Source organism: Eptatretus burgeri, chromosome 14, assembly GCF_056783735.1.
Source record: "Eptatretus burgeri isolate ZD-2024b chromosome 14, Ebu_testis_v1, whole genome shotgun sequence".
Taxonomy (NCBI): domain Eukaryota; kingdom Metazoa; phylum Chordata; class Myxini; order Myxiniformes; family Myxinidae; genus Eptatretus; species Eptatretus burgeri.
This window is the reverse complement of record NC_140974.1, coordinates 28,305,827-28,322,850: the sequence shown is the minus strand read 5'-3', so window position 1 is coordinate 28,322,850 and position 17,024 is coordinate 28,305,827. Positions and strand designations below refer to the sequence as shown.

Genomic DNA, 17,024 nt, shown 5'->3' with positions numbered 1-17,024 from the left:
GGTGGTAGGCTCTTCACAGAGGAGTGCCAAGTGAAGGCCCGCTGGGCCGGTTACTTTGAGCGGTTGTACAAGGCTGATCCACCAGCTGTCGAGTTGGACGTCAGGGGTGTTACAATCCCTATTGCTGACCCTCCAATCAACTGTGGTCCACCTTCGCTTGTGGAAACACAGGCTGCGGTGAACCGGTTGAAATGGGGGAAAGCTCCAGAGATCTGTGGCATCCATGTTGAACTACTCAAGGCTGGTGGAAATGCTGAGCTCATGTCGTTGCATGCAGTTCTGTGCTCTGCCTGGAACACAGGCATCATCCCAACTGATTGGAAGAGGGGCCTTGTTGTCCCTCTCTGGAAAGGGAAGGGTGATCGCCAAGACTGCAACAACTACAGAGGGGTGATGCTGCTCTCAGTGCCAGACAAGGTCTTTGCTCGAATAATTCTTGATAGGGTTCGCCACCATCTGCTTGAGCACCAACGTCCAGAGCAGTCAGGCTTTACACCAAAGAGGTCAACGATTGACCATATCCTTGCTCTTCGGGTCCTCACCGAACGCAGATGAGAGTTTCGGCAGGGGCTGCTTGCAGCCTATCTTGATCTCTGTAAAGCATTTGATTCAGTGAATCGGGATGTCCTCTCGAGGATTCTTGGTCTTCGTGGGGTGCCACCAAAACTGATCGTTCTGATGTCTGAACTCTACTCTGGTACTGAGAGTGCTGTGAGATGTGGTAGTGCCATCGCTGACTTATTTCCAGTTGTTACTGGAGTTCATAAGGGGTGTGTACTGCCCCCCACACTTTTCAGCACTTGTATCGACTGGATTCTCGGGAGGATGTTGGACTGTCGGAGAGATCAAGCTGTGGTGTATTGTTTGGGAATGTCAAGATCTCTGACCTTGATTTAGCAGATGATGCAGTCATCTTTGCGGAGACTTTAGATATCCTTTTGGGGGCCCTCGAGGTGCTGAATGCGGAGTGGGAGCCGCTGGGATTACGGGTTTCCTGGGTCAAAACAAAGATTCAGGCTTTCAATGACATCTTGGATGCTGCTGTCCTGTCTGTGCCTGTTTGTGGTGAGCATGTTGAGGTCGTGGAGAGATTCACTTACCTTGACAGTGATATCCATGTCTTAGCTGGCTGTGAGTCAGAGGTCAATAGACGTCTGCGTCGGGCCTGGGGTGTCATGGATTCACTGGATAATGGGGTGTGGCGCTGCCGGTACCTGTGCGGGAGGACGAAAGTCCGAGTCTTCAGGTCCTTGGTGCTTCCAGTCTTGCTCTATTGATGCGAGACTTGGACTCTGACCAAGGATCTGAGACGGAGACTTAATTCCTTTGGTACCAGGTCACTTCGGCTATCGCTGGTCAGACTTTGTGTCCAATGAGCGGTTGCTGAGAGAGACTCAAATGAGATTTGTTGCCTGCATCGTCTGTGAGCGTCAGCTGCGGCTGTATGGACATGTGGCTCGTTTTCCTGACGCTGATCCTGCTCACCAGATTCTCTCAGTGAGGGAGTCTCCTGGGTGGAGGAGGCCAATGGGCCAACCACGTTCCTCATGGTTGCAGCAGGTTGATCAGCATCTCAAGGAGATGGGGATGGGCCAGGCATCTGCCTGGGGGATGGCCAGACGGAGGCCCTGGAGTACTGGCGAAAACTTGACACAGTGACGTGCTGCTCTGGCGCATGCTCCCATTCCTGACCCGATGTCAAACCGCTGTGCTAATTCACAACGAAACAAACTGAACAAGGAGAAAAAGACATAAAATGTCATGTCCTCCATTGTTTTAGTAATTTTGCTGTTCAGAGTTAAAGGGCTATCTCATATTTACAAGATTTATGTGTATGTTCAACTGAATTGAGTGGTCATGTGACTTGGAAGATTGCGTACAATTGGGTTATTAGGTCATGAATATTAATGGTCTGGGTCACGTAGTTATCTTGTGCAAGATAGTTGGCCACGTGGCATGTGTGATGTTTTTGATTTGGAATGCAAATTTCACACAGAAGGGATTCAATATTCATATATTTTGGGGAAGACACACTGAATTACACAAACAGTATAACATTTCCGTATGCTCATGGGCCTGTTGGTCCGATGGACCAAATTTTCATTGGTCTTCACAGCCTTGTTGCTGGACCCGCCTGCTGAACTGCTTGAGCATTAGCTTGCCTTTTAACAAGCCCAGATGTGCTTGGGCCAGCATAGGGATTATATGTTCATTATTATGATTGTCATATGATACTACTGTGGGGGAAAAAATTATATAAATGTATTCTTAATTGTAACAAATGGGCTTTTAGAAATTTAAATTTTATGCTACAAGTCGAATTGGCTGTCCTTTTTAGCCAAGAGTCTTTTTCCCTAAATGTTGATAAAATGTCTTGTTCTGGAGCGGTGTGACCTGGGCTGATAACAGCAAACCTTTGCCTTGAAATGTACGTCGTGTCCTTCTCACCGAGAAAACACGTATGCAGTTTGAATTGGCAGCCCCCACAATTCTCCCATGAAAGTATAAAATGCTTTGAAATGTAAAATTGTTTTAGTGCAAGCACGTGTGATGTATGGCATCTGTGGCTTGTACTCCTTGGGACTGACCAAGTACCAAGTAATAATAAAACTCGCTGATGTAATGTACTTAAGCTGTGGAAAGTGAATTAATCGGGTTGGTTTAATGGTTAACTAAAAAGTAAGATAAATAAAAATAGAACCAAATAATATTGCAACAAATGGGGGTTCTGTTTGTTCATTGTGTGAAGGGATTTAAAACCAAGTCAGCTGGACGTTAAACCCTGGAAGTTAAATAAGATTCCACAACAACGATCACTACGAGGCTGGGTGAAAAAAATCCACATCACGACTATGATTATAATTATTGTAAATATTATTATTGTTAATTGATATATGCTTTGTTACAATGTTATCATTGTTTATGTTATTTATTTTGTAATTCGAATGCCATTCCATGCCCTCAGGGTCTTCGGGGTGTTTTGGGCCCTCAGAGACTTTTGGGTCCTCGGTGTCTTAAACGGTCTTCAAAGGTCGAAGGGGTCTCAGCAGTCTCAAGGGTCAAAGGTACATTCTAATAGTGCGTAATTAATCGACACAAAAAGTATGACTGACACACACACACACACACACACACACACACACACACACACACACACACACACACACACACACACACACACACATACACATACACATACACACACACACACACATTTATAGTTGATAAGGGGTAAAGATGATGTTAAGACCAGTGTGGGCCGATTGAGGAATAGCACCGGGAGAGTGGTTAGTGATGCAAGTGACATGGCAGGCTTATTAAACAGGTATTTTGCTTCAACCTTTACACAAGAACAATCAGGAGAATTGATAATAGCTGAGAGTATTTATCAAAGAGGCGGGAAGGGGCTTTTGCAGAAGGTCCAGGTTGGAATGGAGGGAGTAAAGGAAATCGAAGAGTAGATAAGGCTCTGGGCACAGATAATATGCACCCTGGAGCAGGGACGTCGAGAGCCACCACGGGCCACAAGGCAAACAACCTCGGGCTGCCACCCCCACCACTTCTCTCTTACATTTGCATTAAAAATTACAGTTACAGGAGAAGCTCGGGTCCCTCAATGGTTCTGGGCCTGGGGCAGCGACCCCCCCCCACCCCCCGTCCCCCTCCTCAATGCCCCTGTCCAAGAGTATTGAGGGAGGTGGCTGAGCAGGTAAGCGAGATGTTCATGGATATTTCCAATAACTCACTGGAGTCAGGACAGGTACTCAAGGATTTGAAAGTAGCAAATGTAACACACCATTATGTAAGAAAGGATCCAGAGAAGAATTGGGGAACTGTAGAAGTGTTAGTTTGATTTCAGTTATGGAGAAGGTGTTGAGACACTAATGAGGGACCAGATGAGGAACCATTATGCCTGGTGTTGGCTTTATGGTTAGGGTGGTGGGCTTGAGATCCTAGAATCCTGAGTTCAAATCCCCCATGACTGTTGAATTAAAACCAGGTGGGGTTGACTATGCCTGTCATCCTTCTGAGGTCGGCAAAATGAGTGCCAGCTTGCTGGTATACTGTGTCGGAGTGGCGACCCGTCCAGGATTGTGGCTATTGCCAAAGAGAGTGCTTTGGCAGCACCAATGCTCTGCACAGAGTATAGTCCCAGTGGATGGATGGATGGATGGATGGATGGATAGATGGATGGATATATGAACCATTTAAATAAATACAAACTAATTAAGGTAGTCAGCATGGGTTCACCAAAGGTAGTTCCTGTCTAACAAATCTTTTAGAGTTCTGTGAATCAGTTTATGATTGGGTGGATGAGGGAAAGGTAGTGGACATAGTATATCTAGACTTTAAGAAGGCATTGGACAAGGTACCACATCGGAGGTTGTTAGCCAAAGTGAGGGCTTTTAGAGTGGCTGGTCAGATAGTTAATTGGATTGCAACCTGGCTTAGTGATTGGAAGCAAAGAGTGGCTGTGAGTGGGAGGATGTAAGTAGCGGTGTACCTCAGGGATCAGTACTCGGACCATTACTATTCATTATTTACATCAATGATTTGGATAGTGGGGTGAAGAGTAGGCTTTCCAAATTTGCAGGTGACACAAAGCCTGATGTAAGGTATATGTATGTATATTTATTCTCCCACTCACAGCCACAGAGCGAGTGGTGATCAGATTCAGGAAAGAAGATTGGCAGATGGAATTTAACCTGAGCAAGTGGAAGATGGTGGGGATGGGAAAGAACAATGAAAATAGAGATTACAGGATGCAAGGGGTAATTTTGGAGCGTGGCACAGAGGAGAAGGATCTGGGGGTGGTAATAGATGTGGGAGGTAAACAGGCAGCACAGTGCCCGGTAGTTATAGGTGAAGAAAATAGGGTTTTATGTTGTATTCGGAGGGGGGTCATTTATAAATCAAAAGGTGGTGTTAACATTGTATAGGAATTTAGTGAGGGCGTTATCTAGAATATTGTGTGCAGTTTTGGTCACCGCAACTTAGGAAGGATTGAGATGCAATCGAGAGGGGTCAGTGCAGGGCTACTAGATTGATTCCATGCCTAGCAGCAAGACTTAGCGATGAGGAGCGGTTGAAGGAGACAGGGCTTTATACACTATAAAGGAGGCAGTAACGAGGAGACATGACAGAGATGTTTAAGATAATGAAAGGTGGAGATAAATTATTTGGAAGATGAATTATTAAACAGAGTAGACAGTGAAAAGACCAGGGCCCATAGCCTGAGAGTAAAGAAGAGGGGAGTTTAGACGGTAGTAAGGCAGGGGACTTTTACTCAGAGTAGTTAATGCATGGAATGGTCTCCTTGGAAAGGTTGTGGCAGCAGAAACAGTCGATAAGTTTAAATTGGAATTAGATAGGTACCTGGAAGTATTGGATTGTGGTTGATATGCATTTCTCAGCAAGGAACCACATTAGCCCACTACAACCGCCCCCCACCCCCCTTCCCGGAAAATAAATGTAAAAATACCAAAAAAAAATAAAAATAAAACTTACAAAAAATCTGCCAAAAAACAAAAATTCAATAATTTTTTTCCCCCATTTTTCTTTGATATATAAATTGGTCGAGTGTTGTTGTGGTGCAGGCACAATGGGCCGAACGGCCTCCTCGTGCATCCAGATTCCCTGTGTATCCTTGTGATTTGAATTACAGATCTTGTGCTGGCAATGGCAGGTTTAAATGCTCATCGAGCATAACCGAGTCAGGGTTGAACACACACAGCGCATGTGCAAAAGACCTCATTTAACATTCATGCATCATTTTGATAGTCATGTATTGGTTCACTTTGTCTATCTACAGACATCAGTCTGAGGAACTACTTAATTTTTGTGAAAGAAGAGAAAAGTGTTTGTTATAAATCCCAAAGTTACGCTTATGTCAATGAGGGAATCAATGCCAAGCCAATGCGCTTGGTGTTGTGGGTTTCTCAGTACAGAATCCATACTATACAATCCTTTCGGATGGATGAGCTTTGAGTAATATATTTAATAAGTATAGCAGTGTCACTCCCAAATCGATTCATCTGAAATATCATGAGTTCCCAAACCCAGGGTCACATTCCGAACATGGGTCACGAGGGCCCCTGATGGGTTTTGGATGACTACGCACTGCTTGATCTGACAGCGATATCCTGTATTCAAACACTGCCAGCTTGTCAACTTCTCAAATACAGTTTTGTAAAGGTGGGTTTTCACGTTGGAAGCGTTTTCTCTGACAATTCTTATGGTAGGTACCGGTACCAAGTAGGTAGCAGTACCATTTGGGTTGCATGATGAATGAGATTTCAAATTTTGGGTCATGAACAAAAATGCTTGGGACCCTATGATCTAAACGGACTCTCAGCCTGCATACTGGTGTTTGAAGATAAAAGACCTTACGTTTCGTTTCCAGGAGCATAGTGGGCCATGGTCATAAGAGTGTAGTGGAGATCCATGGTGTGCGTTCATAAAGTCCACAGCATAACGTGCCGCTCTCTCCGCACGGACCCGCTCCAAGGCTCGCTCATTGCAGGGCCAGCCCGTTGTGAAGACACGGCGAGGGTCGCTGCCTTGAGGTGCCAAAACCTTGGCAGCGAAGACAAGCATAAATGTTAGCACGGCCAATAATCCCACCACCATGATAACGCTCAAGAGATTTTTGTCCTGTTAAAATAAAAATGAATTCCGACAGACGGCCATGACCCTCCCTGTGCCGGAAGACCTTGGTTACTCATTGATTCGTGTTCACCATCCCTAGTGCATATTTGCTGAATTTGCGAGATGGGCACTTACGATGCCAATTTAGATATATGGCTCGTGCCGCACCTGAAATGGCTCAAATGACGGTGCCTGGGACAGTGACATTGAAAATGCTTCATCTGATCCTTCTTGGAAGGTGTTCCGCAAAATACACACACCTTGGATCACCAGGATACATTTACATCAGGTCGGTGTGCAGTTAATATGGTCTCCACATTCTGTACACTATTTCCTTTTGCTCCCAAAATCATAATAAATGCAGAGTGCACTTGATCAGATATGTGCAGTGCATTATTATTTGCAGGTAATAGAGGTATGTGTAGAGGGACTAATGTCCCTTACTCAGGATGTGAGAAAGGGTCACCTATTTATTTAATACTAGAAAATACAATCCGTCACTTCGCTGATGGGGATATTAAGGGAGGGAGAGAAAGGATGGATGAGAGACGGAGGGAAAAAGAGAGAAGAGAGGGAAGGGAGAGAGAGAGGAGGGGTGAGCAAGGATGGAGGGAGGGAAGAGCAAGGAATGAGGGAAGGGAGAGGAGAGGACGGAGGGAGGAGAGAGGAGAGAGGAGAGGACGGAGGGAGAGAGAGGAGAGACAGAGGGAGGGGAAGGGAGAGACAGAGGGGGGGGAAGCTAGGAAGAGAAGAGTGAGAAATTGGGGGGAAGAGGGTGAGCAATGCCTCACCAAACGTTGCTATACACTGTGGGAGGGAGGAGTCCGAGGGGAGGGAGTGTGAGAGAGAGAAAGACAAGAGAGAGAAAGAGAGTGAGGGGGGAGGAAAAAAAAAGAGAGAGAGAAAGGTGAGGGGTGGAGGTGGTGTTAGCAAAGAGAATGATATGTTATGCTTAATGACCAAACACGAAAAAAAACGAGAAAGTCATTCGGTGGAGCGCAGACCTCTGCCAGGCTGATTAGTTTGTTTTTTATCCCACTGATTGGCTGGATCTGGATTTAGACCTCAACTAAAATTTAATCGGCTTGAACTCATCACCAAACCAACTCACGCACCAAGTTTCATCTGAATCCGTCCACAACTTTTTCAGATGTTTTGTTGACAAACTAATAGACAGACAGACAGGGGTGAAAACATAACCTCCGTCCACCTTCGGTGGCAGTGGTAAAAACGAACAAACAAAAAAAAAACTCATGTCAGAACAGCTGTACACTCAACGACACAACAGAGTTTATAATGTAATCCGCTGGCACATCCACAAAAAATTTGATGTCCCAGTTCCAGAGAACTTGTGGAAACATGAACCAAAAGCAATCACTGAAAACATAGAAGTACCTTCCTCTCACGTACGAACTAATGATCCCATCGAGCGTGAACATCAAAAACAAAGCAATTCAACCAGATATCATACATTGATACAAAAACAAACAAACAGAGAAGGCGGCTTTGCAAATTGAGATGTTAATACCAGTTATTTTGGACGAAACGATGTGGAAAATGACAAAAAACCAAGACCTCAAGAATGAAGTGAAAAGATCGTGGAAACTGAAGAATGCCAAAGTTGTACCAGTGATAGTTGGTGCGACAGGAATGATGATAAAGAACCTTACAGAGATAATAAAAACCATCCCTGGGAATATTATTAGCAACGAACTGCATATGGAAGCTATCCGGGGCTCAGAGACTATGCAGAAGAGAGGCATCGGCACAAAGCTTTGAGAACAGAAAACTTCACATCTTGGTCCATGAATCGTGACCCCTTTCCGAAATGAAGGTACATACTTTGAGCCCACCCTGGAAGGACTCCATTCCACATTCTGAAACTCACATTTGCAGATACCAATCAATGACACACACACACACACACACACACACACACACACACACACACACACACACACACACACACACACACACACACACACACGTAGGTGGATACTTTGAGATCTGGTAGGTCTCTGTTTCACCTCCTGATGAAACCCACACACAGGTGGGGATAGCAGGCAACAGCAGCAACTTGCACAGATGTACGCATGTACACAGGCGTACACGAATGCACGTGCACACACACAAAGGTGGATACTTCAGAGACCGAGGGTGGGAGCATTTAAAAACCTATGCTATCTACCTGGCAAAGGTCTGCATGCATGTTTGTACATACAGTGACCTTTTGACCCCTCCAGTCAACTCACACTGAATCGGATTGGTAAATGCTACACTCCCCTCAACAGAGGGGGTGGGGTGGGGAGGGCTGAGAGAGAGAAAGAGAAAGAGAGAGAAAGAGGGAGAGAGAGAGAGAGAGAGAGAGAGAGAGAGAGAGAGAGAGAGAGAGAGAGAGAGAGAGAGAGAGGCAGAGGGGTGAGAGGCAGGGGGTGAGAGAGGCAGGGGGGTGAGAAAGGCACGGGGTGAGCGAGGCAAAGGGGTGAGAGAGGCAGAGGGGTGAGAGAGGCAGAGGGGTGAGAGAGGCACGGGGTGAGAGAGGCAGAGGGGTGAGAGAGGCAGAGGGTTGAGAAAGGCACGGGGGTGAGAAAGGCACGGGGGTGAGAGAGGAACAGGGGTGAGAGAGGCAGAGGGGTGAGAAAGGCACGGGGGTGAGAGAGGAACAGTGGTGAGAGAGGCACAGGGGTGAGAGAGGCACAGGGGTGAGAGAGGCACAGGGGTGAGAGAGGCACAGGGGTGAGAGAGGCACAGGGGTGAGAGAGGAACATGGGTGAGAGAGGCACATGGGTGAGAGGCAGAGGGGTGACAGAGGCAGAGGGGTGAGAGAGGAAGAGCGGTGAGAGAGGCAGAGGGGTGAGAGAGGCAGAGGGGTGAGAGAGGAAGAGGGGTGAGAGAGGAAGAGGGGTGAGAGAGGCACAGGAGTGAGAGAGGAACAGGGTGAGAGAGGCACAGGGGTGAGAGAAGCACAGGGGTGAGAGAGGCACAGGGGTGAGAGAGGCACATGGGTGAGAGAGGGACATGGGTGAGAGAGGGACAGGGGTGAGAGAGGCACAGGGGTGAGAGAGGCACATGGGTGAGAGAGGCACAGGGGTGAGAGAGGAACAGGGGTGAGAGAGGCACAAGGGTGAGAGAGGCACAGGGGTGAGAGAGGGACAGGGGTGAGAGAGGCAGAAGGGTGAGAAAGGCACGGGGGTGAGAGAGGAACAGGGGTGAGAGAGGCAGAGGGGTGAGAGAGGCACGGGGTGAGAGAGGAACGGGGTGAGAGAGGCACAGGGGTGAGAGAGGCACAAGGGTGAGAGAGGCACAGGGGTGAGAGAGGAACAGGGGTGAGAGAGGCCGAGGGGTGAGAGGCACGAGGGTGAGAGAGGGAGAGAAGTGAGAGCAGGGAGTTGGGAGGAGGATTCTGGCAGATGAGACACCCAGTTTAACATCCATCCAAGAGACAGCATGCACATTAATGAATCACTCTGCCTGTGAAACATTGAGATGACAGTTCATAGCTTGATCGGGATTTGAACCGAAGCAAGACAGCTTCGAGTGAGCATGCACCTCTCGGCTTTCCTGCCCTGATGTGGCGATTCATTTCTTCATAACAACTGAAAACATTTTTACTCATTGTAATCATATAATTTGACATATTTTGCCTTCCTACATCCAGTATGAAACCGTGGCATCGCCATTGTTCGAAGCTTGAAGAACACGCACCAATTGGCTTCACCAAGCACTCCATGAAATGGTTGAAGAAACTTTTAAAAACGAAATGTATTTTTTTGTTGTATTTATCTTTGCCAAAGTAACAGGTTAGGGTAAAATAAAATTTCATATTTTCAGTGAGTTAGCCACTGCCTGTTGCACTGCAGAACAACATGTGGCCAACACATGTGAGTGGCCCCTGAACTTTGTTCATGTCGATCAACATACAGTATTCAGTAACAATACAAATTTTGTAGGGCACTGGCCAAGTGCTTCAAGCACTCCAACAAAATGGTTGAAAAGAAATGGCTCGCTTCGCACGTGATTAGCAATCACTGAATCATCATATTAAACAGACACCTCCTGGAGACGTCCGAAATGCCAAATATGTCCGAAATGGACAAATGAACACGTTTTTAGGAGTAGGAACTCCTGCAAAGTTTGATTCTGGAGCTTAGATTTTGGAATTCAGCTTAGTTTGAGATTATTGACGTTATCGCATGTGCAGAAATGAAATAAAGCCACGAACACTGGCACCTTCGGGCGTTTATAAGCGTTGTAATGTACTCAGCAATTTGTAGCTATGATGAACAGGCATTTGATAATATGAGTGAGGAAAGGAAAAAAACAAAAAAATATTCATTAAGAAATCGCTACGGCCTGTTCCAAGTCAAGGCATGATTGAGCAGGCCAAAAAAGATGGCGGTTTCAGACCCAGTTAGGCAACCCAGTATATGACTTAAGACCCCAGAGTGAAAGGTGGCCAAGGACTGCCTGATAAAGGACATAATTAAAAAAGGCCGCTAAATATCTTCAAAAGGGGTGTTTTAATTAACCCAAACACCCAATTTTCACTCATGCACTTTCTTTGGGTTCCCTTCGCCTGCATGCAAAGTTTCAGGCTGATAGGTTTCATGGTTTTGGAGTTATGGAGGGACACACACGCACGCACGAACGCACGCACGCACGCACGCACGCACGAACGAACGCATGCACGCACGCACGCACACACACACACACACACACACACACACACACACACACACACACACACACTGGCATTTATTAGTATAGACTAACAGCGGAACCTGGTGGTGCCCAGTGCTCTTCTAATCCTGTTAGCATTTTGAAGAAATCAAACTTTACATTTTTACCCTCACCAAAGGAGAGGGTATTGCATTTGGGTCCGTTTGTTACTTACGAAATCTTTACATTTTTTAAGTATATTGATGACTTCCGTCATCTGTTTGTGTGTGTTTGTTTGTTTGTTTGTGGGCATGATAACTCGAGAACGGAAGAAGCTACCAATGTCAAATTACACCAGGTGATTCAGGAGGGTGATGGCTAGTGCTGATTAGATTTTGGTCATAATCGGTCAAAGGTCAAGGTCACAGTGAGGGCAAACATAATTCTGCAAATTCATGTGGAGAAATGGAGTATATTTTTTCCTTCGGTCGACGTTACGAGTTCGTTTTAACTTCGATTTTAATTTTGTCTTCGGTTTTTGCGATCGCTTGGGACGCGATTTTGTAAGATTTTTTACGTATATTGATGTAAGTAACACTCGGTTCTCGAAATTCTGTTAAAAATCGGATGTTTTGGAGACGTTTTAAGATTGTATAAAAAATATTTCACTCACCGCGTCACGGGTCGTCACGGGTCGTCACGTGGTGTAGCGCGCTCGAGCAGACGCATCGTTGAGTCACGTAAAGGTTTTGCGTGTGCGCGCTGACGGTGTTTTCGATAAAGATGGTGTTTAAAAGTCATTTTTTATCGCAATAAAGGTTATCGTCGCATGCCTGACTCACTAAGCCGTCGGATTATGTAAAGATTGTTGGTGGATGGCCGAATATTACGGTTTTGTGACTTTGATAAAATAATATTAAATAATTGAGTGGAGAAATGGAGATTTTTGCTTCGGTCGACGTTACGATTTTTGATGGTTTGGAACAGAATCATCGTAGAAACTTCTGGTTTGCGTTGCTACCTTCTCGAGAGAGAGCTTTTATTAGACAAGGTCAGAGGTCAAGTTGACGTTTTCGTAAATACCAGTCTATGACTGCTTGTTTGTTACTTAAGAAATCTAAAGATTTCGTAATTATATTGATGCCTTCCGTTTCTGTTTGTTTGTTTGTTACTGACGAAATCTAAAGATTTCGTAAGTATATTGATGACTTCCGTTTCTGTTTATTTGTTTGTTTGTTTGTTTGTTTGTAGGCACGATAACTCGAGAACGGAAGAAGCTACCAATGTCAAATTACACCACGTGATTCAGGAGGGTGATGGCGAGTGCTGATTAGATTTTGGTCAAAATCGGTCAAAGGTCAAGGTCAGAGTGAGGTCAAATATTCGATTGTTGATGGTTTGGTACAGTTAACTCGAGAACGGAAGAAGCTACCAATGTCAAATTACACCACGTGATTCAGGAGGGTGATGGCTTGTGCTGGTTATATTTTGGTCAAAATCGGTCAACGGTCAAGGTCACAGTGAGGTCAAACATTCGATTTTTGATGGTTTGGAACAGAATCATCATAGAAACTTCTGGTTTGTGTCACTACCTTCTCCAGAGACAGCTTTTATTCGACAAGGTCAGAGGTCAAGTTGACGATTTTGTAAGTACCAGTCTTTGACTGCTTGTTTGTTTGTTTGTTTGTTTGTAGGCACAATAACTCGAGAACGGAAGAAGCTACCAATGTCAAATTACAGCGCCTGATTCAACAGGGTGGTGGCTAGCGCTGATTAGATTTTGGTCAAAATCGGTCAAAGGTCAAGGTCACAGTGAGGTCAAACATCCAAAACATTCGATTTTTGATGGTTTGGTACAGAATCATTGTAGAAACTTCTGGTTTGCGTCGCTACCTTCTCGAGAGACAGCTTTTGTTAGACAAGGTCAGAGGTCAAGTTGACGATTTCGTAAGTACCAGTCTATGACCGCTTGTTTGTTTGTTGGTTTGTTTGAAGGCACGATAACTTGAGAACGGAAGAAGCTAACAATGTCAAATTACACCACGTGATTCAGGAGGGTGATGGCTAGTGCTGATGAGATTTTGGTCAAAATCGGTCAAAGGTCAAGGTCAAGGTGAGGTCAAATATTCGATTTTTGATGGTTTGGTACAGAATACTCGAGAACGGAAGAAGCTACCAATGTCAAATTACACCACGTGATTCAGGAGGATGATGGCTAGTGCTGATTACATTTTGGTCAAAATCAGTCAAAGGTCAAGGTCACAGTGAGGTCAAATATCCAAAAAATGAAAACTTGAGACCGGAAGAAGCTACCAATGTCAAATTACACCACGTGATTCAAGAGGGTGGTTGCTAGCGCTCATTAGATTTTGGTCAAAATCGGTCAAAGGTCAAGGTCACAGTGAGGTCAAACATTCAAAACATTCGATTTTTGATGGTTTGGTACAGAATCATCATAGAAACATCTGGTTTGCGTTGCTACCTTCTCGAGAGACAGCTTTTATTAGACAAGGTCAGAGGTCAAGTTGACGATTTCGTAAGTACCAGTCTATGACTGCTTGGTTGTTTGTCCGTTTGTTACTTACGAAATCCAAAGATTTCCTAAGTATATTGATGACTCCCGTTTCTGTTTGTTTGTTTGTTTGTTTGTAGGCACGATAACTCGAGAACGGAAGAAGCTACCAATGTCAAATTACACCACGTGATTCAGGAGGGTGATGGCTTATGCTGATTAGATTTTGGTCAAAATCGGTCAAAGGTCAAGGTCACCGTGATATCAAATATTCGATTTTGATGGTTTGGTACAGATAACTCGAGAACGGAAGAAGCTACCAATGTCAAATTACACCACGTGATTCAGGAGGATGATCGCTAGTGCTGGTTAGATTTTGGTCAAAATCGGTCAACGGTCAAGGTCACAGTGAGGTCAAACATTCGATTTTTGATGGTTTGGAACAGAATCATCGTAGAAACTTCTGGTTTGCGTCGCTACCTTCTCGAGAGACAGCTTTTATTAGACAAGGTCAGAGGTCAAGTTGACAATTTCGTAAGTACCAGTCTATGACTGCTTGTTTGTTTGTTTGTCCACACAGAACTTTCGTCTTTTACTCTGCAACCACTTATCGGATTGAGACAAAATTTTCACCATTGCTGCGACTCCTCATGTAGAATGTTGTAATGATAATTATGACGTCATAGGTCATGTGGTGTAGCAGCCATATTGGAAAAACGGAAAAACTTTGGACCTCTATCTCTAAATCCGTACCAAGGAAAAAATTGAAACTTGGCACATGGCAAGTACTCCTCATGGGGAATGATGGTGATTTTTTCTTGACATCATAGGTGGCTTTGTTATGACATCATAATTGCAAATGTAGAATGCCACATCCAATCAGTATGAACATTTTTGAGGCTCATTTGGGGATAAAATGGTCCACAGAAAAAAATTTTGATGACATCATCGGTCACATGATTCGACAGCCATGTTGTAAAAAAAAAAACCCTTCAAAAATCTTCTTCTCTGAAATGGCTAAACAGATTGAGATGAAACTTCACACGTATGACCATGAGGAACAAAAGGTTCACACATATGATGTCATAGGTCACATGGTTTGGCAGCCTTATTGGATTGACCTGAAAACCTATAAAAATACACCACTCAAGAGAAGTCCTGGTGAGGGTGTGTAATCTCCGATTGCTCTTTTTCTTGTTTTCTGTCGTTTTTTTGTGAGGCTTAAAACAACTTCCCTACACCCACTAAGAAATAGGTTTGGCGGTCATATATTATCTTTCACAAATCTATAAAAGCTTAGGCATGATAGAGTGATTTAAAAAAATAATCCAACTTTGTTTTTTCAAAATTTCCGAAAAATGTTTTTTCCCAAGACACTCAATGATGAACTTCGAAATGTTTGACGAACATCCGTTCAGCCATCTCTGAGAAAAATGGTGACAGACAGACATCTTTCATGTAGTATAGACTGTCAAATTCTGTCCCCCGTGGTTTTGTTGATGAGAATATGAGGAGAGGGGGTGGGGAGAGAGGGAGAGGGGGTGGGGAGAGAGGGAGAGGGGGTGGGGAGAGAGGGAGAGGGGTGGGGAGAGAGGGAGAGGGGGTGGGGAGAGAGGGAGAGGGGGTGGGGAGAGAGGGAGAGGGGGGTGGGGAGAGGGGGGTGGGGAGAGAGGGAGAGGGGGTGGGGAGAGAGGGAGAGGGGGTGGGGGAGAGAGAGAGAGAAGGTGTGGGGAAGGAAGCCGAGGAGGGAGGAGTGAGGAGCGAGGATGTGGGAGGGGAGAGAGAGTAGGGAGGGAGGGGAAAGGGAGAGAGAGGATGGATGGGAGGGGAGAGAGGATGGATGGGAGGGGGAGAGAGGATGGAGGGGAATGGGGGAGAGGAGGGGAAGGGAGAGAAGGGAGAGTGAGGAAGGGGGGGAGAGTGATAAAGGGGGAGGAGCGTGACCCATCACCACCTGTCGCTATCCACTCTGGGAGGTAGGGGGTATGAGGAGGAGGATGGGGGAGCAAGGAGAGGGTGGAAGCAAGGAAGGGGAAGGGGAAGGCAGTGTTCTGGACCCATGTTTGGTAATTGGACTTCAGAGGAAGATGGGTTGGGTGTGGGGATGGTCCCATCTGCCGGCATGAGTACAGGATTGAACAAAATGGGGTACGTCAAAACAGAATGTTCAAACAGGATAACAAAACCACCCACCACTTTCAAACAGCACGTTCCATTTTTAAAGAGATTATAACATGGGCTTCCCTTGAGGTGAGCGACTCAAACTATGGCTGCCACTCTATTTACCCGCTTTGGAACTACATCTCTCCGAGGGGGTCACACATCGCCCGGAGATGCCCGGAGTGGAAAAGAATGTGTGAACTGGACAAATAAACACCCCTCCAGCAGATGGACCTGCTGCCAAGCCCAACCCTACAGTCCAAACCTCAAAACCGAGCTCAGGCCAAGAGACCATAGAGCCCATCACACTCCAGCAGCTGCAATGCTGATAAACACCTGGACAGGCTAGTGTTTTGTGCCTTTATTTAATTTCAGCACACATTTTACAACCAAAATGTGATAAGCCTCAGAATCTCTCAAACCCGAGCCAAATCCACAAATTCAAACCGCGGAATCGAACCTAGCAGTGGCCCCGACTGCCAAGAAAGTGCCCATCCACCAAACCCTCACACTCTCAGACACTCCGGGCTGAAACGCAACACAAGCACCACAGCATAACATAACCACCACCAAACTACAACAAAACTGCCTGTGGGAACTTATCACAGCCACCGAGCCTTTGTTGCAGTTTAAACTCATAGCTCACATGATCAATTCATTATTTTTATCACTTCAAGAAAGTTGGAAGATGGGTGAGAGAGAAGGCGGAGAGAGAGAAAGAGAGGGCGGAGAGAGGGTGGAGAGAGAGAGGGTGGAGAGAGAGGGCGGAGAGAGAGAGGGCGGAGAGAGAGAGGGCGGAGAGAGAGAGGGCGGAGAGAGAGAGGGCGGAGAGAGAGAGAGAGGGCGGAGAGAGAGAGAGGGCGGAGAGAGAGAGAGGGCGGAGAGAGAGAGGGCGGAGAGAGAGAGAGGGTGGAGAGAGACAGGGCGGAGTGAGAGAGGGCGGAGATAGAGAGGGTGGAGAGCGAGAGAGAGAGGGCGGAGAGAGAGAGAGGGCGGAGAGAGAGGGCGGAGAGAGAGGGCTGAGAGAGAGAGGGCGGAGAGAGAG

At 45.9% G+C, this 17,024-nt stretch overlaps 1 protein-coding gene across 3 annotated transcripts in view; it reads right to left on the bottom strand.

The window, feature by feature from the left end:
- The window catches only part of LOC147012868 (latexin-like), a 56,964-nt gene that overhangs the window by 28,342 nt on the left and 11,598 nt on the right, over positions 1-17,024 (bottom strand). For all 3 annotated transcript variants that reach the window (XM_085854198.1, XM_085854195.1, XM_085854197.1), the window contains exon 2: positions 6,391-6,576. In XM_085854198.1, the coding sequence (XP_085710324.1) occupies positions 6,391-6,576 (186 nt within the window). The remainder of the gene's footprint in view (positions 1-6,390; positions 6,577-17,024) is intronic.